The sequence below is a fragment of the Danio rerio genome, chromosome 4, assembly GCF_052040795.2.
Source record: "Danio rerio strain M-AB ecotype USA chromosome 4, GRCz13ab, whole genome shotgun sequence".
In the NCBI taxonomy this organism is placed as follows: domain Eukaryota; kingdom Metazoa; phylum Chordata; class Actinopteri; order Cypriniformes; family Danionidae; genus Danio; species Danio rerio.
This window is the reverse complement of record NC_141024.2, coordinates 44,574,268-44,600,847: the sequence shown is the minus strand read 5'-3', so window position 1 is coordinate 44,600,847 and position 26,580 is coordinate 44,574,268. Positions and strand designations below refer to the sequence as shown.

At 34.6% G+C, this 26,580-nt stretch overlaps 2 protein-coding genes, 3 long non-coding RNA genes and 1 other non-coding gene across 9 annotated transcripts in view; 3 read left to right on the top strand and 3 right to left on the bottom strand.

The window, feature by feature from the left end:
* LOC148681268 (uncharacterized) overlaps positions 1-21,461 on the top strand; it is a 482,092-nt gene extending 460,631 nt beyond the window's left edge. The window contains exons 1-4 of one of the 4 annotated variants that reach the window (XR_015942563.1): positions 9,870-10,013; positions 10,737-10,887; positions 17,312-19,244; positions 20,741-21,461. Coding sequence is in view for 3 of the 4 variants with exons in the window: in XM_088650350.1 (XP_088506476.1) it covers positions 9,885-10,013; positions 10,737-10,887; positions 17,312-18,510 (1,479 nt within the window). In the remaining variant the exon portion in view is untranslated. Of the gene's footprint in view, positions 1-9,869; positions 10,014-10,736; positions 10,888-15,320; positions 16,034-17,182 lie in introns of those variants that run through there. The other 3 variants (XM_088650350.1, XM_088650351.1, XM_088650352.1) reach the window with 3 other exon arrangements.
* Positions 1-26,580, bottom strand: part of LOC148681160 (protein NLRC3-like) — a 345,676-nt gene that overhangs the window by 20,631 nt on the left and 298,465 nt on the right. The gene's annotated exons all lie outside the window — the stretch shown is intronic.
* LOC148681264 (uncharacterized) overlaps positions 1-26,580 on the top strand; it is a 43,902-nt gene that overhangs the window by 4,251 nt on the left and 13,071 nt on the right. The gene's annotated exons all lie outside the window — the stretch shown is intronic.
* Positions 4,754-8,588, bottom strand: LOC148681269 (uncharacterized). Its single transcript, XR_015942909.1, has 2 exons — positions 6,230-8,588; positions 4,754-4,958 (listed from the first exon to the last, which is right to left on the bottom strand). It is a non-coding gene; the product is annotated as an uncharacterized LOC148681269 (long non-coding RNA).
* Positions 24,197-25,898, bottom strand: LOC148681267 (uncharacterized). Its single transcript, XR_015943038.1, has 2 exons — positions 25,150-25,898; positions 24,197-24,397 (listed from the first exon to the last, which is right to left on the bottom strand). It is a non-coding gene; the product is annotated as an uncharacterized LOC148681267 (long non-coding RNA).
* On the top strand, positions 25,959-26,030 carry trnap-ugg (transfer RNA proline (anticodon UGG)). The gene has a single exon. It is a non-coding gene; the product is annotated as a tRNA-Pro (tRNA).

Here is a 26,580-nt window from a genome sequence, read left to right as displayed (position 1 = left end):
TTTTTGTGATTTTTCAAAAAATTTTCATGTTTTGCGATTTTTCAAAAAAATTATATTTTGCGATTTTTAAAAAATTTTTCATATTTTGCGATTTTTCAAAAAAAAATTTTTTTTGCAATTTTTCAAAAATTGTTCATATTTTGCGATTTTTCAAAAAAATTTCATGTTTTGCGATTTTTCAAAATTTTTTTTAATTTTTTGCGATTTTTCAAAAAATGTTCATTTTTTGCGATTTTTCAAAAATTGTTCATATTTTGCGATTTTAAAAAAAAATTTCTTTTGTGATTTTTTGCGATTTTTAAAAAAAAATTCATATTTTGCGATTTTTCAAAAAAATTTTATATTTTGCGATTTTTCAAAAAAAATTCAGTTTTTGTGATTTTTCAAAAAAAATTTATATTTTGCGATTTTTCAAAAAAATTGTATTTTTTGTTATTTTTAGAGATTTTTCAAAAAATTCTTTTTTTGTGATTTTTTTGCGATTTTTCAAAAAATTTCATATTTTGCGATTTTTCAAAATGTTTTCATGTTTTGCGATCTTTCAAAAAATGTTCATGTTTTGCGATTTTTCAAAAAATTTTAAGTTTTTGCGAATTTTCCAAAAATTTCATATTTTGCGATTTTTCAAAAAAAATTTCATGTTTTGCGATTTTTAAAAAAAGAATAAATTTTTGTGATTTTTCAAAAAATTTTCATGTTTTGTGATTTTTCAAAAAAATTATATTTTGCGATTTTTCAAAAATTTTTCATATTTTGCGATTTTTCAAAAAAATTTATTTTTGCAATTTTTCAAAAATTGTTCATATTTTGCGATTTTTCAAAAAAATTTCATGTTTTGCGATTTTTCAAAAAATTTTCATTTTTTGCAATTTTTCAAAAATTGTTCAAATTTTGCGATTTTTCAAAAAATTTTCATATTTTGCGATTTTTCAAAAAAATTTCATGTTTTGCGATTTTTCAAAAAAATTTATAATTTTTTGCGATTTTTCAAAAAATGTTCATTTTTTGCGATTTTTCAAAAATTGTTCATATTTTGCGATTTTTCAATTTTTCTTTTGTGATTTTTTGCGATTTTTCAAAAAAAATTCATGTTTTGCGATTTTTCAAAAAAATTTCATATTTTGCGATTTTTCAAAAAAATTTCATTTTTTGTGTTTTTTCAAAAAATTTTCATTTTTTGTGTTTTTTCAAAAAATTTTCATTTTTTGCGATTTTTCAAAAAATTTTCATATGTGATTTTTCAAAAAATTTCCATTTTTTGCGATTTTTCAAAAAATTTTATATTTTGCGATTTTTCAAAAAATTTTCATTTTTTGCCATTTTTCAAAAATTATTCATATTTTGTGATTTTTCAAAAAAATTTCATTTTTTGTAATTTTTAGCGATTTTTCAAAAAATTGTCATGTTTTGCGATTTTTCAAAAAAATTTTATATTTTGCGATTTTTCAAAAAAAATTCAGTTTTGTGATTTTTCAAAAAAAATTATATTTTGCGATTTTTCAAAAAAAATTCATTTTTTGTGATTTTAAAAATTTTTTCATATTTTGCAATTTTTCAAAATTTTTTCATTTTTTGTGATTTTGCGATTTTTCAAAAAATGTACATTTTTTGCGATTTTTCAAAAAATTTTCATATTTTGCGATTTTTCAAAAAATTTTCATATTTTGCAATTTTTTTAAAAAATTTCATTTTTTGCAATTTTTCAAAAATTGTTCATATTTTGCGATTTTTCAAAAAATTTTCATATTTTGCGATTTTTCAAAAAAATTTCATATTTTGCGATTTTTCAAAAAAAAATCATTTTTTGTGATTTTTTGCGATTTTTCAAAAAAATTTCATGTTTTGCGATTTTTCAAAAAAAAATCATATTTTGCGATTTTTCAAAAAAAATCATTTTTTGTGATTTTTTTTGATTTTTTAAAAAATTTTCATATTTTGGGATTTTTCAAAAAAATTTCATTTTTTGTGATTTTTTGCGATTTTTCAAAAAATTTTCATGTTTTGCGATTTTTCAAAAAAATTTCATATTTTGCGATTTTTCAAAAAAATTCATTTTTTGTGATTTTTTGTGATTTTTCAAAAAATTTTCATATTTTGCGATTTTTCAAAAAATTTCATTTTTTGTGATTTTTTGCGATTTTTCAAAAAAAAATTATATTTTGCGATTTTTAAAAAAATTTCATTTTTTGTGATTTTAAAAATTTTTTCATATTTTGCAATTTTTCAAAAATTTTTCATTTTTTGTGATTTTGCAATTTTTCAAAAAATTATCATTTTTTGTGATTTTTCAAAAAATTTTTGTTTTGTGATTTTTCAAAAAATTTTCATATTTTGCGATTTTTCAAAAATTTTTCATTTTTTGTGATTTTTCAAAAAATTTTCATGTTTTGTTATTTTTCAAAAAAAATTCATATTTTGCGATTTTTCAAAAAATTTCATTTTTTGTGATTTTTTGTGATTTTTCAAAAAATTTTCATATTTTGCGATTTTTCAAAAAAATTCATTTTTTGTGATTTTTGCGATTTTTCAAAAAAAAATTATATTTTGCGATTTTTAAAAAAATTTCATTTTTTGTGATTTTAAAAATTTTTTCATATTTTGCAATTTTTCAAAAATTTTTCATTTTTTGTGATTTTGCAATTTTTCAAAAAATTATCATTTTTTGTGATTTTTCAAAAAATTTTTGTTTTGTGATTTTTCAAAAAATTTTCATATTTTGCGATTTTTCAAAAATTTTTCATTTTTTGTGATTTTTCAAAAAATTTTCATGTTTTGTTATTTTTCAAAAAAAATTCATATTTTGCGATTTTTCAAAAAATTTCATTTTTTGTGATTTTTTGCGATTTTTCAAAAAAATTTCAAGTTTTGTGATTTTTCAAAAAAATTTCATATTTTGCGATTTTTCAAAAAAATTCATTTTTTGTGATTTTTTGCGATTTTTCAAAAAAATTCATTTTTTGTGATTTTTAGTGATTTTTCAAAATCTTCATTTTTGTGATTTTTTTGCGATTTTGTAAAAAAATTTCATTTTTTGCGATTTTTCAAAAAATGTTAATTTTTTTGCGATTTTTCAAAAAATTTTCTTTTTTGCGATTTTTAAAAAAATTTTCTTTTTTGTGATTTTTTGCGATTTTTAAAAAAAAATTATTTTTTGTTATTTTTAAAAAAAAATTCATTTTTTGTGAATTTTCAAAAATTTTTATTTTTTTGAATTGTTTATTATTTTTTATTTTTTGTGATTTTTTGTGCTTTTTCAAGATTTTTTCATTTTTCATGATTTTTCTTGATCTTTCAAGATTTTTTCATTTTTCGTTATTTTTCGATTTCTCGAGATTTTTCGTGACACTGAAGCGGTTCCAGCAGTACATTCTCAGCAAAGAGATAGGCTTTATTTTATTTTTAAAATACTTTATTAAAAATATATATCATGCTGGCAACATTTCATGCAAACTACAACTTGTAACTCACAGAAACCCCCAAAGGACAGGCCTCTTCCTGCAGTGGCGGCCAGCTCCAGCTCATCGGGTTCTAGAGGTGACGGTGGATGCGCAGATGATGCGCTACTTGTGAAAAACCCTCAATGCTTTTAAAGCACAAGGTGCACAGCAAATTCATTGGTGTTCAATTTTTAAGTGTTGTGGTAATTCAGAGTGAAGTGTTAAAATTCTAGAGTTATATAAAGTGTCATACACTAAAGCTCCAGCAGATCTTTATGACACACAGACATCAAGAATCAGGATATGAACCTCAACCATGGTTGCTAAAAAGAAAAAAAGCTGCATATTTCATGCTGGGTGCCAGCATAGTACAAAGCTCCCAGCATGCATTGCATCATAAATAAATTATGCAGCTTTATGTTGTTACAATCTCTTTCTTTTTATTTATTTTGTGTTGTGTTTGGGAGGTAATATTTCAGTAGTTTTTTTAATTGATTTTTATTTTTTTTGTTTGTCACCATTATTGAGATTCAAAGACTAATTGTTGATGTCTGTGTGTTTTTAAGTGCTGCCATAGATCAAACATTCACATTGTAAATCATGCTTTTAAAGTCATTAATTGTTAAAGCTTCAGTGGTTTCATTTATGTATTTTATTTATTTCACACACATAACTAATTTGACACTGAATTAGAAAACAAGCAGGAGAAGATGGCTTTGATATCAAAGTTAATCTCTTCAGACTGACTCTTACATTTTCTTTTGAATTTTCATGCTACATGTAAGAATAGTGTGATTAGCACTAATAATTATAGCATCCAAATAAAAAAAAAAATTTATAGCAAGAAGTTGAAGAGTCCTACTAAAGCAGACTCTGTCCTCCATCATGGTGACTTCAAATGAACAACAGAAATTTCATAAAGAGCTTTTGTTCACATGACAGAATTAAAGCCAAAGCTCAGTAATAAGTGAAGCTCCATGATGAGTTGTTTAATGTGATGAGTTGTTTTAAAGATGTTGAAAATAAAAATAAATTTTATTGTGTAATTTGTTTATTTTTTTTTATTCATTATTATTTTATTTAAAGTTTTATTCTCAGTTAATTTCATCTTTGGTTTTGGCTACTGCTGCCAGTATTTTGATATACATTTTTCATATATTTTACACAATAAGAGTTTGCTAATTAACACTCTCTGAGTGGTAATTTTTTTTAACACTTTCAAAAGTGTTATTTTAACACTTTTTATAGTGGTTCCCATATAAACACTGAGGAAGTGTTAATTTGAACTCTAAGGTAGTTAAATCTACAATCTAAAATTTGCAGTGTGTATAACCCTTTATTATTGTCTTTAATTGTTTATGTACCATAGCATAATCAATGAAACACAACATCAAAACACTGTGCTGATGAGATTGTCTTCTTGCTGCTTTGACACTGACTTTTGCCTATCTTGTGTTTTTTTTTGTCCTTCTTTAGCAGTTGAGGACAAAGGCGGTCTGCCGAAGAAACCACTCAGCTCCTCTGAAAGACAAGGTATATCACATAATGAATGTCACTTATTAACATTTATTCATACTGTTGTAGCATGAACTACAGCTGAGGGCGCTCCTGTGAAATATTTATTCAAGGTAATGGAGCAAGGACATTTTCACAGTACTTACGATAGTATATTATCTTCTGAAGAAAGTTTTATTTGTTTTATTATTTATGTTTTTTTATTGGCTACAGAACAAACAGTGTTAAGCTAGTTAAGCCTTTACTTTCTCAATCTAAATATGGTAGCACATCAGAATAATAGTCCTTTAGTTAATCAATTTACTAACACTAAGTGTCACCAATCTTGTGCCGCATTTTTTAATTACAGTTCAACATTAATGCATTATTAAAATCCAAAGTTGTGCTTGTTGACGTTACTTAATGCACAGTGCATTAATGAACTAACGTTATTTAACTTAAACATTAAATCGTTAACAAAGATGAATGAATACTGTAATTAATGTATCAAACTTCTAAGTCATGTCAGTAAATGCATTAACTAATATTAACTAATGGACTATTACTCTAAAGTGTTACCTTAAAGGGTGACACTTTACAATAAGTTTGTATCAGTTAATGTCAAAGCATTTACTACCATAAACAAGCAATGAACAATACACTTAATGCAGTATTTGTTCGTGTTACAGTCATCCATGCCAACTCAGTCCATCAACTAAGCATTAAATATTATTTTAATAAAGCATTAGTACATGTTGAACTATGATTAAAAATGTTGTACAAGCATTGTTCATAATTAGTACATGTTAGTAAATACATTATCTAATGAAACCTTATTGTAAAGTGTGACCCAATATTATGTTCTGTCATCATGGCAAAGATAAATTATAAGAAATTAAGTTATTAGAACTATTATGTTTAGAAATGTGCCTGAACAAGTCCTCTCTCCATTACACATAAATTGTGAAAAATAAACTCAAATTTAACAGGGGGGCTTATAATTCCGGCTTCAACTGTGTGCATTAATAAATAAAAGTCGTCACACTAAGACACTGTGTTCTGATAATCACAACTGTGCTCATTTAGGAGCCGGGGAAACAAAGAGAAGAAAACGTTCCTGTGAAGATCTTTCACAGAAGCCCCACTCAGACTCTCCACTGTCTGCTGTAAGTTTATCGTTTGTACATCATAATTAGGTGGTGTATATACTCCTGAATACAGTTTTGTAGGCATAGATGGGGAGGCTGTGCAAAAAGTATGATTATGTCAATGAAAAAGGTTTTACCTATTATACTTACTTTGTTGAAGGCTCCTGCATCGACTTCTTTATTGGAGGCTCCTGCATCAGCCTCATCAGTTCCTGGCCAGTCTTCTTCATCGGCTCCTGCATCAGCCTCATCAGTTCCTTGCCAGTCTTCTTCATCGGCTCCTGTATCAGCCTCATCAGTTCCTGCTTTGGCTTCTTCATTGGCTCCTGTATCAGCCTCGTCAGCTCCTGCCTTGTCTTGTTCATCAGCTCCTGTATCAGCCTCGTCAGTTCCTGCACAGCAAATTCATTGGTGTTAAATTTCAAGTGTTGTGGTAATTCAGAGTAAAGTGTTAAAATTCTAGAGTTAGATAAAGGTAAAATAACCCTCTCAGCAATAGAAGCTGATTTGCCTCCTTGTCACACAGAGTAACATGTATCTACCTTTGTAAAAAACCCTTGTATTTGAGAAACGAATCAGAGTGTCTGAAATCTCGCCACACCCTCATTCACCTGGCCCTTAAATTGGTCAATTAGTTTAGTCCACTAGACAGAGGGAATGACCACAAATAAGTGAATCCAGACACCTGCTGTTGAACACCTGCTGTTAACAAGCACAATCACTGAAGGAATAAGAAATTGAAGGAAGAAATAAAACTACAGACACAGCCTCACACCAAACCAACTGAATTAAAAGAGAGGATTAAACAACTCCATTAAATAATAGTATAAGCAGCTTCACTGATTACAGTTTGACTTCATTTCTGTAAGAATATTTGACAATGAACAGAGGTTTATATTTTTTTATTAAAAATGTTTCATTTGACCTCACCATCATAGAGATCAGAGGCTGGTTATTTGAGCTCTTGAAGCTTTACTCTTATATCACAATGTTTCTCTGACTGCTATAGCTGTGTTTCTAAAACTCATCAGCTATAGCAAGAAAGATCAAGAGAAACTAAGTTGAAGAGCCTGACTAAAGCAGACTCTGTCCTCCATCATGGTGACTTCAAATGAACAACAGAAATTTCATTCAAAGGTCAGTAATAGGTGAAGCTCCATGATAAGTTGTTTAATTTGATGAGTTTTTTTTAAAGATGTTGAAAAATAACATTTTTTATTGTGTAATTTGTTTTATTTTTATTGATTATTATTTGATTTAGAGTTTTTTTTCTCAGTTGATTTCATCTTTGGCTTTGGCTTGTGTTTTTCTGTCCTTCAGTGATTCTGCTTGTTAACAGTTGTTCATCAACAATTCTCAATCCTCCTTTAATTAGACACTTAATTGTCTCATTAACTTCATCACTGTCTGAGTGTTCAGCCCTCTGTAGTGAGGACACTAGTGAGGATTTTGCTCTGGAATTTAAGGCTTACGTGTGTTCGAATTAAAAAACAGACTATGGGATTTGTTTTTAACAGAAATATTCTGGAAACTGAATTTACGAATCTAAAATGTTGAAAACAGCAGATTACTGACAACCACTGCTGCCGGTATTTTGACATACATTTAACAGATATTTTACACAATAAGAGTTTGCTAATGAACACTCTGGGTATTAAAAATTTTAACACTTTCAAAAATGTTATTTTAACACTTATAGTGGTTCCCATATAAACACTGAGGGAGTGTTAATTTTAACTCTAAGGTAGTTAAATCTACCAAATCTAAAATTTGCAGTGTGAGATCGATAAAAAAATACAGACTGTTGAATGTGCTTTTAACAGAAATATTCTGTAAACTGAATTTATGAATGTTAAAAACAGCAGATTACTGGCGAACACAGCTGCTGGTATTTTTCCGTAAAATCTAAAAATGAAAAAAAAGAAAGAAAAACAGCAAAACGGTTTTTGTGTCACCATTGTGGAGGATAATAGCGTCTCTGTTCAAGTCCAAGATGAACTGAGAAAATTTGATGTTATGCTGCATCTTCTTTTGTTTAAAGGTAACTGTGTAGTTACTAATGCAGTCAAAATCTGTTTGCTAATTGCAATCACACATGCAAACATTATTGCATCTAAAGACTTTACATTTTTGTGCACTAAGCTATGATTTTGTAAAATGAACAGTGTATTAGTTCATGAAATATGGTTAATTTATGTAAATTTATACAGTTGTATAAAACTTCCATGTTTTTCACAGAAAGATTCTGGCAACCACAGCTGCTGGTATTTTTTTGAAAATTTAACAGATATTTTACACAATAAGAGTTTGCTAATTAACACTCTCTTGGTGTTGACAATGTTAACACTTTCAAAAGTGTTGTTTTTAACACTTATAGTGGTTCCCATATAAACTCTGAGGGAGTGTTAATTTTAACTCCAAGGTAGTTAAATCTACTATCTAAAATTTGCAGTGCATCTACTTGTGCAGTATGTGTGTGTGTGTGTGTAAGTGTTATAACATAAAAACTTTCACTAATTAACAATAAAATATTAAATAAATAAATAAGGTGTCAATAATAATGGGTATAGGGTATAGGCGAAAATGAAGCTTCGGACATCACTTATCACGTGATGAAGGCAGAACGAATCAAGCTCCGGTACACTGCTTCTGGGAGATGTATCGTTTTTTTAAAGATGCTTTGAAGCCTCGGCGCACAGTCACGTCACTAGTGTTTCCTTATTTAAGCTCTTTGTACGCAGCTTATGAGCTATATTTTAATCTCTGAATTTTTTAAAATAATAATTACTATTTCACTCTGACAGGGTGGACATGTTAAGCTTGACAACATTCAGTTTCAAACACAACATGAGGAAAAAAAGCAAACACAAGTGTAGATAGTTACTGTGAGCACAGCAGATGTTTTCACCTCCTCTGAAGAAAAGCAAATTGGGCACGAGGATGCCAATGAGTACATAAGAGGGGTCTTTAAGGGGCATTTACCACATCATGACAGGGTGGACAGCAATTTCAAGGACTCGTGCAAAATGATTAATATAATATTATGAAAATAAAATAAAAGTTATTAAAATGATTTTTGTTAAACAACCTGTTAAAGACAATGAGAATATTTCAAAATCTTTTTAATTTAATCTAATTTACCAACATTTTAAACTCACTGAAGTTGTCTGTAGTGTGTACATGGCAAAATCACATCCATTCAATGAAAGAATGACGCAAAAATTTACAAAAACATATTTCAAAACACTGATAATTCTACCTGCACGTGCGTAAAGGTTTAACCAATTATATCAAAACATCAGAGATTCTTTATTGCACATTATGTCCATATAATATTGTTAAATCATGGGACATCAAAGGCACTTTTTAGTGATAATGACCAAGCTAGTGGAACTAAAAGATGAAGTAGTAATGGGTACTTTTATACTTAAAGGGCACCTATTTTACCCATTTTCAGCATTTAATATAAGTTTGTGTCTCTAGAATGTGTCTGTAAAGTGTCAGCTCAAAACACCCATCAGTTTATTTGTTATATCTGTTAAATTTCCTGCTTTACACACTTAGTCTTAGTGGATTAAACAAGTTTTTTAAAATTGTCTTAAAAATGTTTAGAGTAAAGGTTTTGATCAACTCCAAATACTGTATATATATATATATATATATATATATATATATATATATATATATATATATATATATATATATATATATATATGTGTGTGTGTGTGTGTGTGTGTGTGTGTGTGTGTGTGTGAGAGAGAGAGAGAGAGAGAGAGAGGGAGAGAAAGTGGAAAACGAGCGAGAAATGTATCAAGACGTCATGACTGCAACAGCAAGTAGCAAAAAAAGCGAAACAAAAGAAAAGACTTTTATTTTGGCGTGGTGTGACGTCATAAGTCCGCGCCGCTCTTGCGCTGGATACAGCTGGAGAAAGGTTTGTTTTAAAGCGTGTACACTTATATAAAGCGATTGATTAAAGTTTTAGGCTTTTTTCATCTGATGCTAAATTGTGCTGTTAATGCATAATGGTGCTGGTGACAACATTATTTGAACACTTTATACTATGTAGTATTATTTTACTCACACAATGAGGGCTATTGTTTGAATAAACTAAAGAAACAGAAACAGTGTGTAATAGGTGTTTTAATGAAGGTTTAATTGATTAAATAGCATAATGTCATTCCATTCTAAATATACATCACTATGTATGAGAAACAGAGTACTAGTTTTAATCAGCCCATTCTTTATAGCTCTGACTATAGAGGTAAAGTTGGTTTTATATTCACACATTCGTTCATTTATAAGTCTCTATATTGTTTACCATGTTACTTTAAATATTCGATTTGAATTAGCATGCAAGTATGACTTCTAAACAACATTGTTTATTAGACTGTGAACAATGCTGTACTTTGATAGTCATTGGCTGCTAATATGATTTCGCTATTTAGAGTTTGCTAATACTTTTTTCATGAAGTTATATTATTAAGAGAAAAGTCTGAATGTCCGAATATAAAACCAACTTTACCTCTATGCTTGGACATACCTGATTTCGTTTTTGTAACTGTTGAAGCAAGTGTTGAAGAGGTTATTTTATTTCTGTTCATTGTTTTATTCATTTTAAACAGAACATTTTTATTGTTTTGTTTATTTTAAACAGGATAAAGTGTCCAAACACAGAGAAAAAACTCCTGCTGAAGCGACTGATCTCCACACTGTTATAAAGATGGCGTTTATTAAAGAGGAGAGTGAAGATGTGAAGATTGAAGAAACATTCACAGTCAAACAGGAAGATCTGCAGGAACAAACAGGTTGGTTTTCATTCTCAAACACCGACTCAGTCATATAGAGGTAAAGTTGGTTTTATATTCGCACATTCATTCATTTAGAAGTCTCTATATTGTTTACCATGTTAATCAAGCTCTTATGGACCGTTTCCACTGAGTGGTTCGGTTTGGTACGCTTTTATGGCCGTTTCCACTGTTAAAAGGCGTATCGAACCAAACCGTACCGTACCACTTTTTTGGCACCCTTTCGAAAGGGTCCCAAACACTAAGGCCGTACTCACACTAGGTACAGTTGCCTCGAACCGGGCCAAAGCACGCTTGTCCCCCCTCCCGTCTGCCCCGACGGCCCGCACTCACACCACAAACGGGCCTGGGTACGCTTACGTCATCACTGCTGGGCTGTTCAGTGAGAAGCGCTCTCTCAGCAGCACAGTGGAGATTTCTCTAATTATATAATTTCAGTGGTTTGTTATGCAGTGAAATGCAGTCAAATATTTCGCCAAACAGACCTTAGGGATGCGGGGACACGCAGTCAGATATTTTACCGAACAGATCCGCCACTTTTGGCGCTCATAAACAATCATAAAGCTCTCGTGCTGCAGGAATGAGGAGGTCTGCTGAAGGTGAGAAACTAAAAAAACTGAAACTGAAACTACGGCAGTTTGCGTTCACTGAACAGTAAGAATGATTAATAAATCCATATGAAACAACCCCTTAAAAGTCACGTCTCGCTTTCAGTTTTGTGCTTTGGCGCGTTTTGCACTCACACACAAGCGTACCGTGCCAAAGCCCAAGTGAACCGGGCTCAGGCACACCTCTTCCAACCGGGCCAGGGCCGGCCAAGTGAACCGTGCTTGAGCCCGATTCAGCGCACTCACACTTCTCAAACGATCCGGGAAACGAGCCTGGGCACGGTACGGATGGCATAGTGTGAGTAGGCCCTAAAAGGCGGAGCTAGACGTGCAGCTGAACGCTATTGGTTTACAGAGATACGTCATTCGTAGACACAAGCCAGAATGCAAACAAAGGACCCGCCATGTTTGAAATACACAGCTAGAGATTACAGTGAAATTATGTACATATGCAGCCATGTTCGATCCTGCAAACAAACCCTGTCGTCGTCTTGATAAACAGCCACAAAGCCATGGAGAAGAGCAGATTTACCCTGTGCCGCATAGTTTTTTGCGAGTCAGTCTGAAGCCCGAGTGGTTTCGCTTTCTTCCTTGCGCTCGCCGCGCGTCTCTATCTGAAATAACAAACTTCTTGAGCTTAATTATTGACAAGCTTTGGAAACCAGTCCTGTGAGAAGCTGACAAACGCGGGACACATTCTGTGACACAATCAGAAAGAAAAGGACAAACGCGGGAGTAGAGCGTGGAAAAAAGGCGAAGCCAGGAAGCACGTTATTTCTTCAGCAAACATGAACAAACTGCCTTGTCTTAATCTTTATTATCACCTTTTGGACTAATATGAACTGGGAATGATGGAATGACTGTTTTTCACTGACTGTAGGCTATACTTTTTGTTGTTTTGAACCTAATTAATGACAAAATGTCTGCTTTGTGTAGTTCTTCTGTAGTTGGTAACATATTGGAGACTGTAAGCGTCTGTATGTCTTCCTATATGTTAATTTATTTATTTAATATAATTACAGACGTTATAGTAGGGTATTTCGCACTGTCATTGATCTGCAGATCTGTGAGATCAGTAGATCTGCAACTAATGTTCATAGAAAAGTTAGTAATAAACATTTATACTCAAGTATTTATGAGTGTAAAGCATCTGTTTTGTGAGAAGTGCTTTTCATATGATATGTGAACGACCTGTGCAGCTTTATTGTAGACATTTTCTCGAGCGAAAATGACGTCGACTGAAACTTTGTCATACACCACGCCCACTAAAAGGGTACCCTTGGTAGTGGAAATGCAAGCCTGATAAAGGTGACCCGTACCGACCCGAACCGTACCGTACTTTACCAGTCAGTGGAAACGAGCCATTAGGTCCAGGGTCAAAACCAAATTTTTAAACACTGTAAATTACTAGATATACTTTATTCTTTCAAATGCCTTATGGGCATCTAAAGTAATTAAGTCCTCTGGATTGGTATTATTTTTAGGTAAATAAATAATATTAAATAAGCAACAAAGGTTGTAAGATAACTGTCTCCCAACAATAAAAACCAGTTTGATCTGGGTGAATTATCTTTCTCATGACTGACTCCACTCTGATTGCCAGCACTTTTGGCAGGATTTTATACAGCAGAGTAAGCTGATCGGATGATAAGATTCACATTTAAGTGGATCCTTACCCTTTTAAAGAAGTACTGTTATAACAGCCGACGTCATGAAGGGGGGGGGAGTGAATCAGAGACAAGAGCTTTTGCCAATACCTTGCACAACAGGGGTGTTAGCTTGGCACAAAACTTCTTATAAAACTCAGCCGGGAAGCCATCAGGGCCTGGTGCTTTTATGATTTTTATTTATTTTTTATTGTATTTTCAATTTCAGAAGGTGTTAAAATTCCTTCTTTTGTCAACTGATCTAAATCACAGAGGGATGGTAATTCTTAATAATTAAAAAAGCTCTCAATGCGTTCAATTTCCTTTACCTTAGAGCTGTAAATAGTTTTATAGAAGTTTTTAAATTGATCACTAAAACCCTGTTGTTCAGTAATAATACTGCCATCATCCTTACTAACTGCTACTATAACACCAGCTGCTGAGGATTGTTTCAGTTGGTAACACAATAACCTACCAGCTCTTTCACCATGTTCATAATGAATCTGGCGTGATCTTATGTACCACCAGATCCTGCTATCTACGCCAGAGTCACTGGGCGTTGCGGGCACTGTTATACAATGGTTCAGATCTTACCTCTCTGACAGGTCATTCAGGGTGTCTTGGAGGGGAGAGGTGTCCAACCTACAGCATCTAAACACTGGGGTACCTCAAGGCTCTGTTCTTGGGCCACTTCTCTTCTCCATCTACACATCATCTCTAGGACCAGTCATCCAGAGACATGGATTCTCCTACCACTGCTATGCTGATGATACCCAGCTATACCTCTCTTTTCATCCTGATGATCCCTCGGTTCCAGCTCGTATCTCAGCCTGCCTGTTGGATATTTCACACTGGATGAAAGATCATCATCTTCAGCTGAACCTCGCAAAAACGGAAATGCTTGTAGTTTCTGCCAACCCGACTCTACACCATAACTTTTCAATCCAGATGGACGGGGCAACCATTACTGCATCCAAAATGGTGAAAAGCCTTGGAGTAACGATTGATGACCAACTAAACTTCTCTGACCACATTTCTAGAACTGCTCGATCGTGCAGATTTGCACTCTATAACATCAGAAAGATCCGACCCTTCTTATCTGAACATGCAGCTCAACTCCTTGTTCAAGCTCTTGTTCTCTCCAAACTGGATTACTGCAACTCTCTACTAGCTGGGCTTCCAGCTAACTCTATCAAGCCTTTTCAACTGCTCCAGAATGCAGCAGCACGAGTTGTCTTCAATGAACCTAAACGAGCACATGTCACTCCGCTGCTAGTCCGTTTGCACTGGCTGCCAGTTGCTGCTTGCATCAAATTCAAAACTCTGATGTTTGCCTACAAAGTGACTTCTGGCCTAGCACCTTCTTATCTGCTCTCACTTCTGCAGATCTATGTGCCCTCCAGAAACTTGCGTTCTGTGAATGAACGTCGCCTCGTGGTTCCATCCCAAAGAGGGAAAAAATCACTTTCGCGAACGCTCACGCTCAATCTGCCCAGTTGGTGGAATGAACTCCCTAACTGCATCAGAACAGCAGAGTCACTCGCTATTTTCAAGAAACGACTAAAAACTCAACTATTTAGTCTCCACTTCACTTCCTAATCTGCAATTGCCTCTTTGAATATCACACTAACTGTACAAAAAAAAATATAAAATTAAATAAAATTTAAAAAAAAATATAAAAAAATACTAATACTACTAATACTTCCCTTCTTAGACTTTACAGACCTGAAATTTCCTTTAGTACTTATTCATTGTTGCTCTTAGTTGTGTAAATTGCTTCCTTGTCCTCATTTGTAAGTCGCTTTGGATAAAAGCGTCTGCTAAATGACTAAATGTAAATGTAAATGTTATGTGGAGATCCTCAAGGAGTCATTCCGCTTGCAGAATAAGTATTTTCTTATGAAGCTCTTCAGAAGATGATGTTGAGTGTAGCTGATCAATTGTATTAATTTTTTAGATGCCATTGCCGATGGCCGACAAACTTCACGATGCTGGGCCTGCATCACGATCCATCGCCCCGCCCCACATTTATATTGATAAATAACTTATTATTTGCATGTCATCGTAATAGCAATAACAGTCTTTTTATGAGCTGTGTTAAATGTTACTTATAGCTGCTGCTTGCAAGGCTGACAGCATCGTGAGGATTAAATGAAGGGTTATACAATAGCTCTCGCGCTTAAATGTGTAGATTCAGTGCCAAACACTGTTACCAGCGGACTTAAAGCCACTAGAAGTCTTTTATCCACTCTTGTTAAAGTGTAAATGGTGGATTAACATTCAGCACATGATTACTAATAAGATGAGTATTATTAATACCTTAAGGTAAACCTGTATGTTATTTTCATTCTCTCATCTTCAGTGCTTCACATTTTCGCAGCTGTAGCTCCTATCATCTGAAGGCAGAAGGCATTGACTGAGTGACTGACAGCTGATATTAACCAATCATTTGCATTCAGTTGTAGAGCAGTGAGCCAATAAATAGAGCACAAAGGCGGGGCAAGCATTGCAGGCTTTTTTACTTCAAGTTCACATAACAACTGTTTTAATCTGTTCCTGGTGCTGCGTTTGGCGTTTTTAGGTGCAAATATACATTCTGCATAAATGTCTCCTAAATCTGCGCACGCGGTGAGGATTTTACAGTGAAAACAAATGTATGCACTACAGTGAACTCCAACCGTACTCTCGTCTCCTCCACCAGCTGTAGGAAAAGCCATTCACTCTTTTTTTTTAACTAGTGACATAAGTATTTTCTTTCTCATTTGTGTTTAAAGGTCTTTAGATTTTGGCATGATGTCTAGCTTTTGAAGCTCTTTTGGTCTACTTCACTTTGTCAGACAGGTCCTATTTAGGTGATTTCTTGATTGCGAACGTGTGTGGTAGTAATCAGGGGCCTCATGTATCAAGGCTGCGTACGCACAAAAACTTTGCGTACGCCAGGTTTCACGCTCAGAATCGCTCACGTTTGGATTTACTAACAATGAACTGAACGTGGGAATGTCCGCAGCTTCACGGCAGCTTTCTGGCAGGCGTACGCACATTTTTTGTGCGTGTCTGTTTTATTTCCATTGGCGACTCCTAGAGGCAGTTGTGTTAAATTCCTCTCTACAAAGTGTCTGAGCCTTGCAATGGCAGCTGTATGAGACGGGTTCAGCAGGTATATAAGGTTTCCATACCATACATTTGACCAGCTAAACATTAAAGCACAATTTGCAGCAGTCGCCTGTTTTCCCAATGTAATCTGAGCGATCTACTGCACACACATTGCTATAAAGACTCTATCTGAAGATGAATTTGCATGCGTGAATCAGAAACATTTCCATTCAATAAATGTGCAAATAAAATATGATGCTTATTGATATGAACTTATTGATGATTCCTACTTGTCTTTCTCGTGATAAATAGTTGGCAAAATCTGATATGTAGCGGGGGAAAAAACAAGAAAGAGTTCATCAAACGCTGGATTCGAGCAGAGATCATGCTCGAACGTATCAATTCATGATCACATGCGTCTTACGAGTAGCGCCATTGAAACTGTTAAACGTCCTGCAACATTTTACAGATATAAACCAGACTATTTCTTCTTTAATGCACTCAGTGCGATGTTCAAACCCAACTGTGTTAACCGCATCAGCTAAACTCTCCCACTCTATTTTTTTCTTTTGTTTTTAATTCTGGAGAACAAACTTGCAAATAACACCGCTTTTCTCCGGTCTACCTCCAAAAGCAGCACCTCCAATTCACATTCTGTTCAAAGTTTCTCTTTTTGTTTGCTTTTGACATTGCTTTTTCGTTGGGTTTTTCCATTAGCATAGTCATTAGCATATTCATACAGGGGAGGAGGCTGGGAGGGGTTTTGTGCTCGTGCATGTTGCGCTCAGTTTCACGTTCATTCAGATGTACAAAAGTATATGCGTGAGATTCGGCGTACGCAGTGTTTCATACATCTGAATTTTTTTCTGCGTACGCACATTTACAGCTTTGTGCGTACGCAATGTTTTAGTAAGATTTCCACGCAAGTCTTCGTACATGAGGCCCCAGGTCTGGGTGTGGCTAGAGAACTTGAAGTTGGTGTGATAAATTAAAGTTGTTCTAATGGGAATTTTTTTAAGTGCCTTTTCACTGAGAGTTTTAATGATTTACTAAAAAGTAAACTTATTTTTATTTCAGACCTAATTAAAGACTACGATGAGAGTAAAGAGGAGGAACATCATGTCAAAATTGAGGACAAAACTCATTTAGAGACTGATGGTATTTTAAAAGTGAGAGACAAGAGTTGTTTTACCTGCACTCAGTGTGGAAAGAGTTTGGTAAGCAAAAGCAAACTAAAGACTCACATGAGGATCCACACTGGAGAGAAACCATTCACATGCTATCAATATGGGAAGAGTTTCAGCAAATCATCACTTTATAGACACAAGAAGATCCACACCGGTAAAAAAACATTCACTTGCACTCAGTGTGGGAAGAGTTTTAACTGCTCATCACACCTTAATCAACACATCAGGATCCACACTGGAGAGAAACCATTCAGATGCACTCAGTGTGGAAAGAGTTTTAACTGCTCATCACACCTTAATGAACACATGATGATCCACACTGGAGAGAAACCATTCACTTGCACTCAGTGTGGGAAGAGTTTTAGCAAATCATCGTCGCTTTATAGACACATGAAGATCCACACTGGAGAAAAACCATTCACTTGCACTGAGTGTAGGAAGAGTTTCAGCCAATCATCATCCCTTAATCTACACATGAGGATCCACACTGGAGAGAAACCATTCACATGCACTGAGTGTGGGAACAGTTTCAGAAAATCATCATCGCTTTATAGACACATGAAGATCCACACCGGAGAAAAACCATTCACTTGCACTGAGTGTGGGAAGAGTTTCATCCAATCATCATGCCTTAATGTACACATGAGGATCCACACTGGAGAGAAACCTTTCACATGCACTCAGTGTGGGAAGAGTTTCATCCACTCATCACACCTTAATCAACACCTTATGATTCACACTGGAGAGAAACCATTCAAATGCACTCATTGTGGGAAGAGTTTTAGCCAATCATACCTTAAAAAACACATGAAGATTCACACTGGTGTGAGAGAGTATATGTGCTTGGAGTGTGAGAAGACTTTTATTACAGCTGCAGAATTGAAACGGCACCAGAGGATTCACACTGGAGAAAAACCGTACAAGTGTTCACACTGCAGTAAGAGGTTTACTCACTCAGGAACCCTGAAAACACATGAGAGGATTCACACTGGAGAGAAACTGTACAAGTGTTCACACTGCAGTAAGAGGTTTGCTCACTCAGGAACCCTGAAAGCACATCAGAGGATTCACACTGGAGATAAACTGTAGACGTGATCAGTGTGTATTAGGGTTGGTTACCGAAACCCGGTGCCATTTTAGCACCGCTACCTTGGTAACTGGTATGTATCGGTATTTAATCAGCATTTGAATTTCGGTGTTTAATTTCGGTGCTGTAACATGAACGTGAGGGGTGCATGAAAAAAGGCACATATAGGCGTTGCGTCACAGCATCACTAAACATTTAATTCTAAACAACTTTGAGGAATACGGACAAGCGATATCAAGAAATTGTTATTGTCGCTAGGGAACAGACGCACGCAGTACAGCGCATTTAGCCTGGAACCAGTGGTTTTCGGTGAGCGAGAGCGACGCTCTTCAGATCAACATGCGTGATCCCGTTCATCCAATTTGCTTAAACTAAGCATTCTAAAGCGTATTTTACAAGCAAGGATTCTTACACAGCAACTGTCTTCACAAAAGTGTGTGTAATGTTAAGGGGGTAACATGTCAAACTTAATGACACATGTAGAACAGATGTAACACGTTGATCAAATGTAGTTTTCAGTCTCGCTCATGTAAGTCATATTCAACTCGTTTAGTTTTGACTTTATTCATTTTTGATTTCCGTCTTGAACACATGATTTATTTACAACACATTTTTAAATTTAATAGTTTAACTGACTCGTTTCTAATATCTAACGTTACTTTTTTTATGCTGACAGTCAGTGCAGAACATTTTACTAGTAATTTTGCAAGACAGTATTCAGACAAAGTCCCTTTAAGTATTTTATAGTCTTTTATTCAGATTGAAGTGTAATTTAGACTTAAAGGGGTGGTCCACTATGATCTCATATTTTAAACTTTAGTTGATGTGTAATGTAGCTGTGCGAACATAAACAGCATCTCTGAATGTAAAATGCTCAAAGTTCAATGCAAAGGGAGACGTTGATTTTTACAGAGTTAGCTTAGCAAAGCCTACAATGAACGAATTTTGGGGACTACAAAAAATACTTCCGCCCCCTGTGAGATCACAAAAGTTCGTTATTGCGCATCCCACACTGCGCAGGTAAAAGCCGTGGCCAGAGGCGCTGTAACTATACTGCAGAGGGAGAAATGCCATCCTGCTGTTTCCACAGAGCTTCTCTGTTTCTGTTGTTGGGCTTCCAAATGACACGACACAAGCACAAAAGTGCTTACAGTTCAATATTAATTATGTTCCAGAGAACTATAAAATACATAGCAAGCATGATTTGACAAAAAACAGCTTCCAGAATCTCTCCCAGTTCAGTGCTGGATTCAGCTAAAATCTCCTCAAAGATAGAGGAAGGACACGCTGTGAACTGAGTCATGACCTGTAAGTGTTTTTATTTGTTAAAATTGATCATGACATGTACAGCATCTAGCCTTAACGGTGTGTTGTAGCAAAGATGTAAACAACGGGAAATTATGTTCATCGCTAATGACTTAGCTACAAATCCATACTTATCAGTCAAACGGCTGTAAACACACACACATACATACACGCACTCTTGGCCAGCATGCGCGTCTCTGTGTGAGACGGCAGTGTGTCTCTTATGTGTGTGCGCGACTGCACTGATTGTCTTCAGGCTGCTTTTTCATGTGTTTTACAACTCAGACAATAAAGTCGCAAAAGATATGTGAACGATTCATGTTACTTACACAGGCATATTCCGGATATGCATGAAACGTCCTGTAACACTTTAATTAAAAAATAAATACAGCAATGCTCTCCCAACTGGAGTGTAACAGCAAAAACAAATCAATCCAGGCTAACAAAGGTTTCATCTCAGCTAACTTAATCCAAGCATGAGAGAAAAAGAAGAATAAATATCTCTCCCGCGCACATGCGCTTCTCGTGTTACAGATACTTCATAGTATACACACGCACACACACTAAATGGCACAGAAACACTTTTAAAGGAGCCGCATCCCATTTTCACTCGTTACAGACACGTATTGACTGACTGACTGTTTACACAAAACGCACGTGCTTCTCCGGGCATGACGTGGAGCCAATCGGCGAATCAAAGCACATTAGGATGATGACCAATCAGAGTCACTTTAGGGCGGGCCTTTTAGAGGAACTAGGAAATATGGCAGTCGTTTTCATGTTAGCTGAGTAGCTGTGTATAATCAAAGTGAGATATATGAAAAAATAACATGATTTCCTTCAAGTGAAACATGAGCGCACATTGCTTTGCATCTTATTAACACAACCAAGCCTTAAAATAACATTCTGGACCACCCCTTTAATCAGTTCACTACGAAAGTTAAAATAATTAGTCAAATTATTTTGTAACTGATTTGTTGTGTAAATCAAAAATATACAGTAAATATTTCTTAAGGAGGCTAATATTACTGAGCTTATTATTATTTTTTTAATTAAAAACAGCTTTTATTCATGAAATAAACAATAAGAAATAGGACTTGTTATCACTCCAGAATAATTATGTTTTAGGAAACACTGTAAAAGTTTTCAGGAACATTATTTTAAACGAATAGGAGGGCAAAATAAATCGACTTCAACTGTAGGCCTGTTAAAGTTTACAGGTGCAGCAATGTGCCTTGATGTACTTGAACGTTAGAAATGTGTTCTCCTACACCAACGTTACTTGTCAAATAAATATACAAGGAAGATTATTTTGAGTTTAAGTTATTTAATTATCTTGTTTATGAAGACTGCAGAGTGATGCATGAAAACAAATGACTTTGAATAATGTTTTAAGTATTTTGTGATATATTTGTTAAAATGTGCTCCTAAAAGTATGTGGCCCCTGCCCGCCCCCCACAGGTTAATAGTAAGCTAATGTAATTTCATAATGCAAATCTTAAATTCATGCTAACCAACAAATGATCAAAGGAAATGTATTAATGTAATACAATATGAATTGATGTTTACATTTAAACTGTAATTATGTTGTTCTATTAAAATTATAAAAAAAAAAAAAATTTGTCAAATAAAATATTTTTGAAGAGTTGTCCACCATCATTTTGTGGCTAAAAAAAAAAAAGTAGCGATTCAGGCACCCTTTTGGCACCGGTATTGTTTTAAAAGTATCGATTTAGCACTGGTATCGAGAAAAGAAAAAAAAAAAAAGGTACCCAACCCTAGTGTCTACAGAGTTTCACTCATTCGGGGCAGCTTGAGAAACACATGGGATGGTTTCCAGTATGGTGTCGACACATGTAGCAGCATAGAAAGAGAGCTCCCATACACACTGGTATTAATCCTCCTTTTTACATCATATATGATAACCTAAACCATATTTAAATAACATGGAGTGCAATAGGCACAGCAAGGAAGGGCTTTTTAGAAAAGGAAGGCTTTCCCCTCACATTAAGAAGTTATTTAAGACTTCAAGGTTTGGAGATCTTTTTCGTAATGTTTTTTTTATGTGGTTCAAGATATTCACGTTTGTGTTATTCGTGTTCCGATCACAGTGATTTTCGCAATAATATCTGATTATAGTATATGCAAAAACAGAAATATAGAGTAATTACTTTGAACATTAATGGGTTACTAAATCCGATTAAAAGAAGCAAACTTGTGGCTAAAATTAAAAGAGAAAACCAACAGATAATCTTCTGGCAAGAGACACATCTTTCTGATACAGAACATAACAAATTAAGTAAAATGGGATTTAAGGTTTTCTTTTCCTCATATAATAATGGTTGTAAACGAGGAGTAACGACATTAATCTCAGATAAAATCAACTTACAATTAATTTCTAAGATTACTGATAAAGAAGGACGATATAACCTCATTAAAGGAACTATCAACCAAAATGAAGTTACATTAGTTAATATATATAGACCACCTGAAAAAGACAAAGCATTTCTCAAAAAAATATTAAGTGTTATAGCCAAGGAGACATCAGGTACGTTGATCTGTGGGGGAGAGTGGAATGTACAACTTCAGCCTAAATTGGACTTATCGTCTAATAAGCAAATTAGTCAAGAAGCTAGACAAATAAGATATTTGATGAAATAATTAGGCTCGATAGATGTATGGAGAGACATATACCCTCTTAAAAAAGAATATACTTTCTTTTCTTTCACATGTCTCATTCTGGAATTGATTTATTTTTTTTTATTATTATTTTTTTAGGTCTGATCAACATAAAAATAAAAGACTGTAAAATAGGAACAAGGGACATCTCAGACCATGCAGGAGTTATTTAACAGTTTACCTGGACAATAAACCCAGTAAGACATTTTAACGATTTAACTCTAATCATTTTAATGATTTAACGTGTGTAGAATATGTTAAAAAAGAACTATTAGAATATTTAAAACATAATGATAATGCAGAGGTGTCACCTAGTATCCTTTGGGACGCAGCTAAAGCTGTTATGCGAGGTAAACTTATAATGTGGGGATCAAGAAAAAAAAAAAAACTGAATTACATAAATAATCTGAATATACAACTTTAAGAATTAGAGACTAAATATTGTAATAAGAAAGATCCAGATATTTTAATAATATCAAAGAAGTTTAAGCGGAACTCAATAAAATATTTGATGAGCAAGTACAAATAAAAGTTACATTTTAAAATTTTATGAAAATGGTCCAAAAGCAAAAAAGCTCCTGGCATGAAAAAAAAGAAACAACAGGCAGAGAGGAGGATATTTAAAATCAACGATTCCAAAACTAAAAAGATATGTCATAAATTGGAGGAAATGCAACAGGTTTTTTTAAAAATACTATAAGGAATTATATACCTCAAAAGACACTATTGAACTTGCAAACATGCAAGCATTTTACACACATTAGATTTACCATCAATTGGATCGATACAAAATAAAACCCTAACTCAAAAAAAAAAAAACTATAGAAGAAATAAGCAACGCTATATCAAAACTTAAAACATCTAAAGTACCAGGCGTAGATGGCTTTTCTGCAGAATTGTATAAAATATTCAAAGAACAAATTATGTGAATGCTTTTTGAATGCTGTAATCATACCTTACATGAGGGTGACCTCCCCTAGATCCTGGAGAAAAGCTATCATATATGTGATTTCAAAAGAAGGAAAAGAGAGTGTAATTCATATAGATCTATTTCATCCTAAATATTGACTATATTTCAGGTACATTTTTGCAAAACCTTAGATCACCATAAACTTTGGTTAATTTATGTACTTTTCTATTTTTATTATTACTCTGTATTTTTATGTCTTCTTTTTGATTTTGATTTTCATTATGTGCTGTGATGCTAAGAAATTTCTTGGTTGTAAGCTGTTGTCATTGTTCTGTTCTTTTTTGTTTTGTTAAAATAAAGACAAAAAAATGTATTTCGAAGAATTCCAGTTTGTCAGCAGATAGTGTCGGCGCATAAAACATTCCTTTGCACAGTGGTTTGGTTGCCTAGGACTATGATTCTCGTTCATGTTGTGAGAAATCCCAGATTCAAATTTCGGTTGAGCCCTTACAGTTGTCTGCTGTTTTGTAAGGGCGTTGTGGCTTACACAGAGGCCTTTTTTCTGAGAATGCCAGTTTGTCAGCAGATAGTGTTGCCATATAAAGTTACTGTTTTGCAGTGGCTCGTTGGTCTAGGGGTATGATTCTCGCTTAGGGTGCCCTTGATTCGTGAGAGAAAGTTTTCTGACTATCTGATGCTTCTGACACTGTGATGAAAACGAGCCCACCAACTCGTCTTCAAGGGGGAAGAAATGTGAGTTCGTAAAAAAAAATGATGGCTTACTCGCAAAGCACTGTCGTGCAAGGTGATATTTATTTACAGTGCCAAAAAGTCCATCCACAGTGAAGATATTTACAAGTGCTAACAAAAAAAAATAGTAATAAAAAGTACCAAAGAAACAACAAACAGGAAAATAAAATCTGCAAAAATATACTCCAATTATATCTACAATAATAATAATAATAATAACGATAATAACAGGTATCCACAATATACTTGCTTGAGGCACCACAGTAGCACTCTTGCATTGTGACATTTGGAGAGTCATGGATATAGGCTGTTCTGTGTTTTGTGGATACCTTTGTTGCGGGTGTCGGTAGCTCCATTCGTGCACTCTCTGCATCAATGGAAGTCTCCGCAGGACGTATTGACTGCAGAATGGAATCACGAAGACCTCGGAGCTCCTGCATATATCGGTCCTCCCTCTCCTCTTGAGAGTCCAGAAATCTCCGCATCAGGGAATACATTCCCTCACCAGAAGTAACTGGCTTGGATGGGGTTGAGCTGGACTTTGAGGAGACTCTGGGACGACTTGTGGCTCCCTCCTCATCCTCCGTTGTCACCACCGAATTCCAATCAGCCCCTTCCTCTGATGCTGCCTTCACTTGGGACCGTAAACCCGTCTTCGGTTTTCGGCCTTTTGGCGCTGTCTTGCGAGTAGCCATCCCACCGCTGCCACCAGATGTGATGAAAACGAGCCCACCAACTCGTCTTCAAGGGGGAAGAAATGTGAGTTCGTAAAAAAAAATGATGGCTTACTCGCAAAGCACTGTCGTGCAAGGTGATATTTATTTACAGTGCCAAAAAGTCCATCCACAGTGAAGATATTTACAAGTGCTAACAAAAAAAATAGTAATAAAAAGTACCAAAGAAACAACAAACAGGAAAATAAAATCTGCAAAAATATACTCCAATTATATCTACAATAATAATAATAATAATAATAACGATAATAACAGGTATCCACAATATACTTGCTTGAGGCACCACAGTAGCACTCTTGCATCGACTTGGTTAACAAGTGTTGTAATAAAGTTGGGCTCTGGCTTATATAGCCCAAACTCCCGCCCGTTTGTGGGCTAAACCATTCAACAGGTAAGTATTAAAACGTACAAATACACAAACATTAAATAACTTGACATTCAAGCCACACTTCACATTAAACACATAAAGAAAAAATCCTTAATATATAATTAACAACAAAACATACATTTTCTTAATATAAATAAACACATAATACACACTTCATAAACACAAAACACCTATTTAACAAACACAATGGTTTCGTCAGCTTCCGATCGCAGTGCGCATGCGCACACAATCCCAATCATTCTTAAACCAGCACTTCCTATGTGCTCGGTTTGACCGATCGCGACCGGAAGCCTGACTACGCCCACACAGACAAACACCAAACAGAGAAGACAACACAACAGGTGAAGTGGAGGTGTATGAAATGCCTATGGATGACTTATGAATTGCGGGGAGTGGATTTATGGAAATATGACCATTTGCTATCGAGATCGCGTGTGCACCCGCTCCTCCGATAACGGCAACGGCAGGGAGGAACATTATGATGAATGAATGAGGTAAGTGTGCCTGTGAGTATGTCTGCGTGTCAGCGCGTCTGTGTGTGTGTGTGTTTGCAAGTATGTGTGTGCGTGAGAATGTGCGTGTGCGTACGAGAATGTGTGTGTGTGAATGCCAGTGCTGCTTTCCCAGCGGTGACAGTTAATGTGACTTTATCACAGACACCATGTGAAATAAATTCAATATAGTGGCTCGTTGGTCTAGGGGTATGATTCTCGCTTTGGGTGTGAGAGGTCCCGGGTTCAAATCCCGGACGAGCCCTTGCAGATGTTATGTGTTTTATAGGGCACTATGTCTATCATTAAAATGTCTTTCGAAGAATTCCAGTTTGTCAGCAGATAGTGTCGCCACATAAAACATGCCTTTGCATAGTGGCTTGCTGGTCTAGGAGTATTATTTTCGTTCATGCAATGAAAAATCCCAGATTCCAATTTCGGTTGAGCCCTTACAGTTGTCTGCTGTTTTGTAAGGTCGTTGTGGCTTACACAGAGGCCTTTTATCTGAGAATGCCAGTTCGTCAGCAGATAGTGTTGCCATATAAAGTTGCTGTTTTGCAGTGGCTCGGTGGTCTAGGGGTATGATTCTCACTTAGGGTGAACTTGATTCGTTAGGGAAAGATTTCTGACTATCTGACGCCTTGTGAAATTCTCTCAATTTAGTGGTTCATTGATCTATGGGTATGATTCTCGCTTCGATTGCGAGAGGACCCGGGTTCAATTCTCAGATGAGCCCTTGCAGGTGTACTGTGTTTTACAGGGCATTATATCTTTCGTAAAAACGTCTTTCAAAGAATTCCAATTTGTCAGCAGAT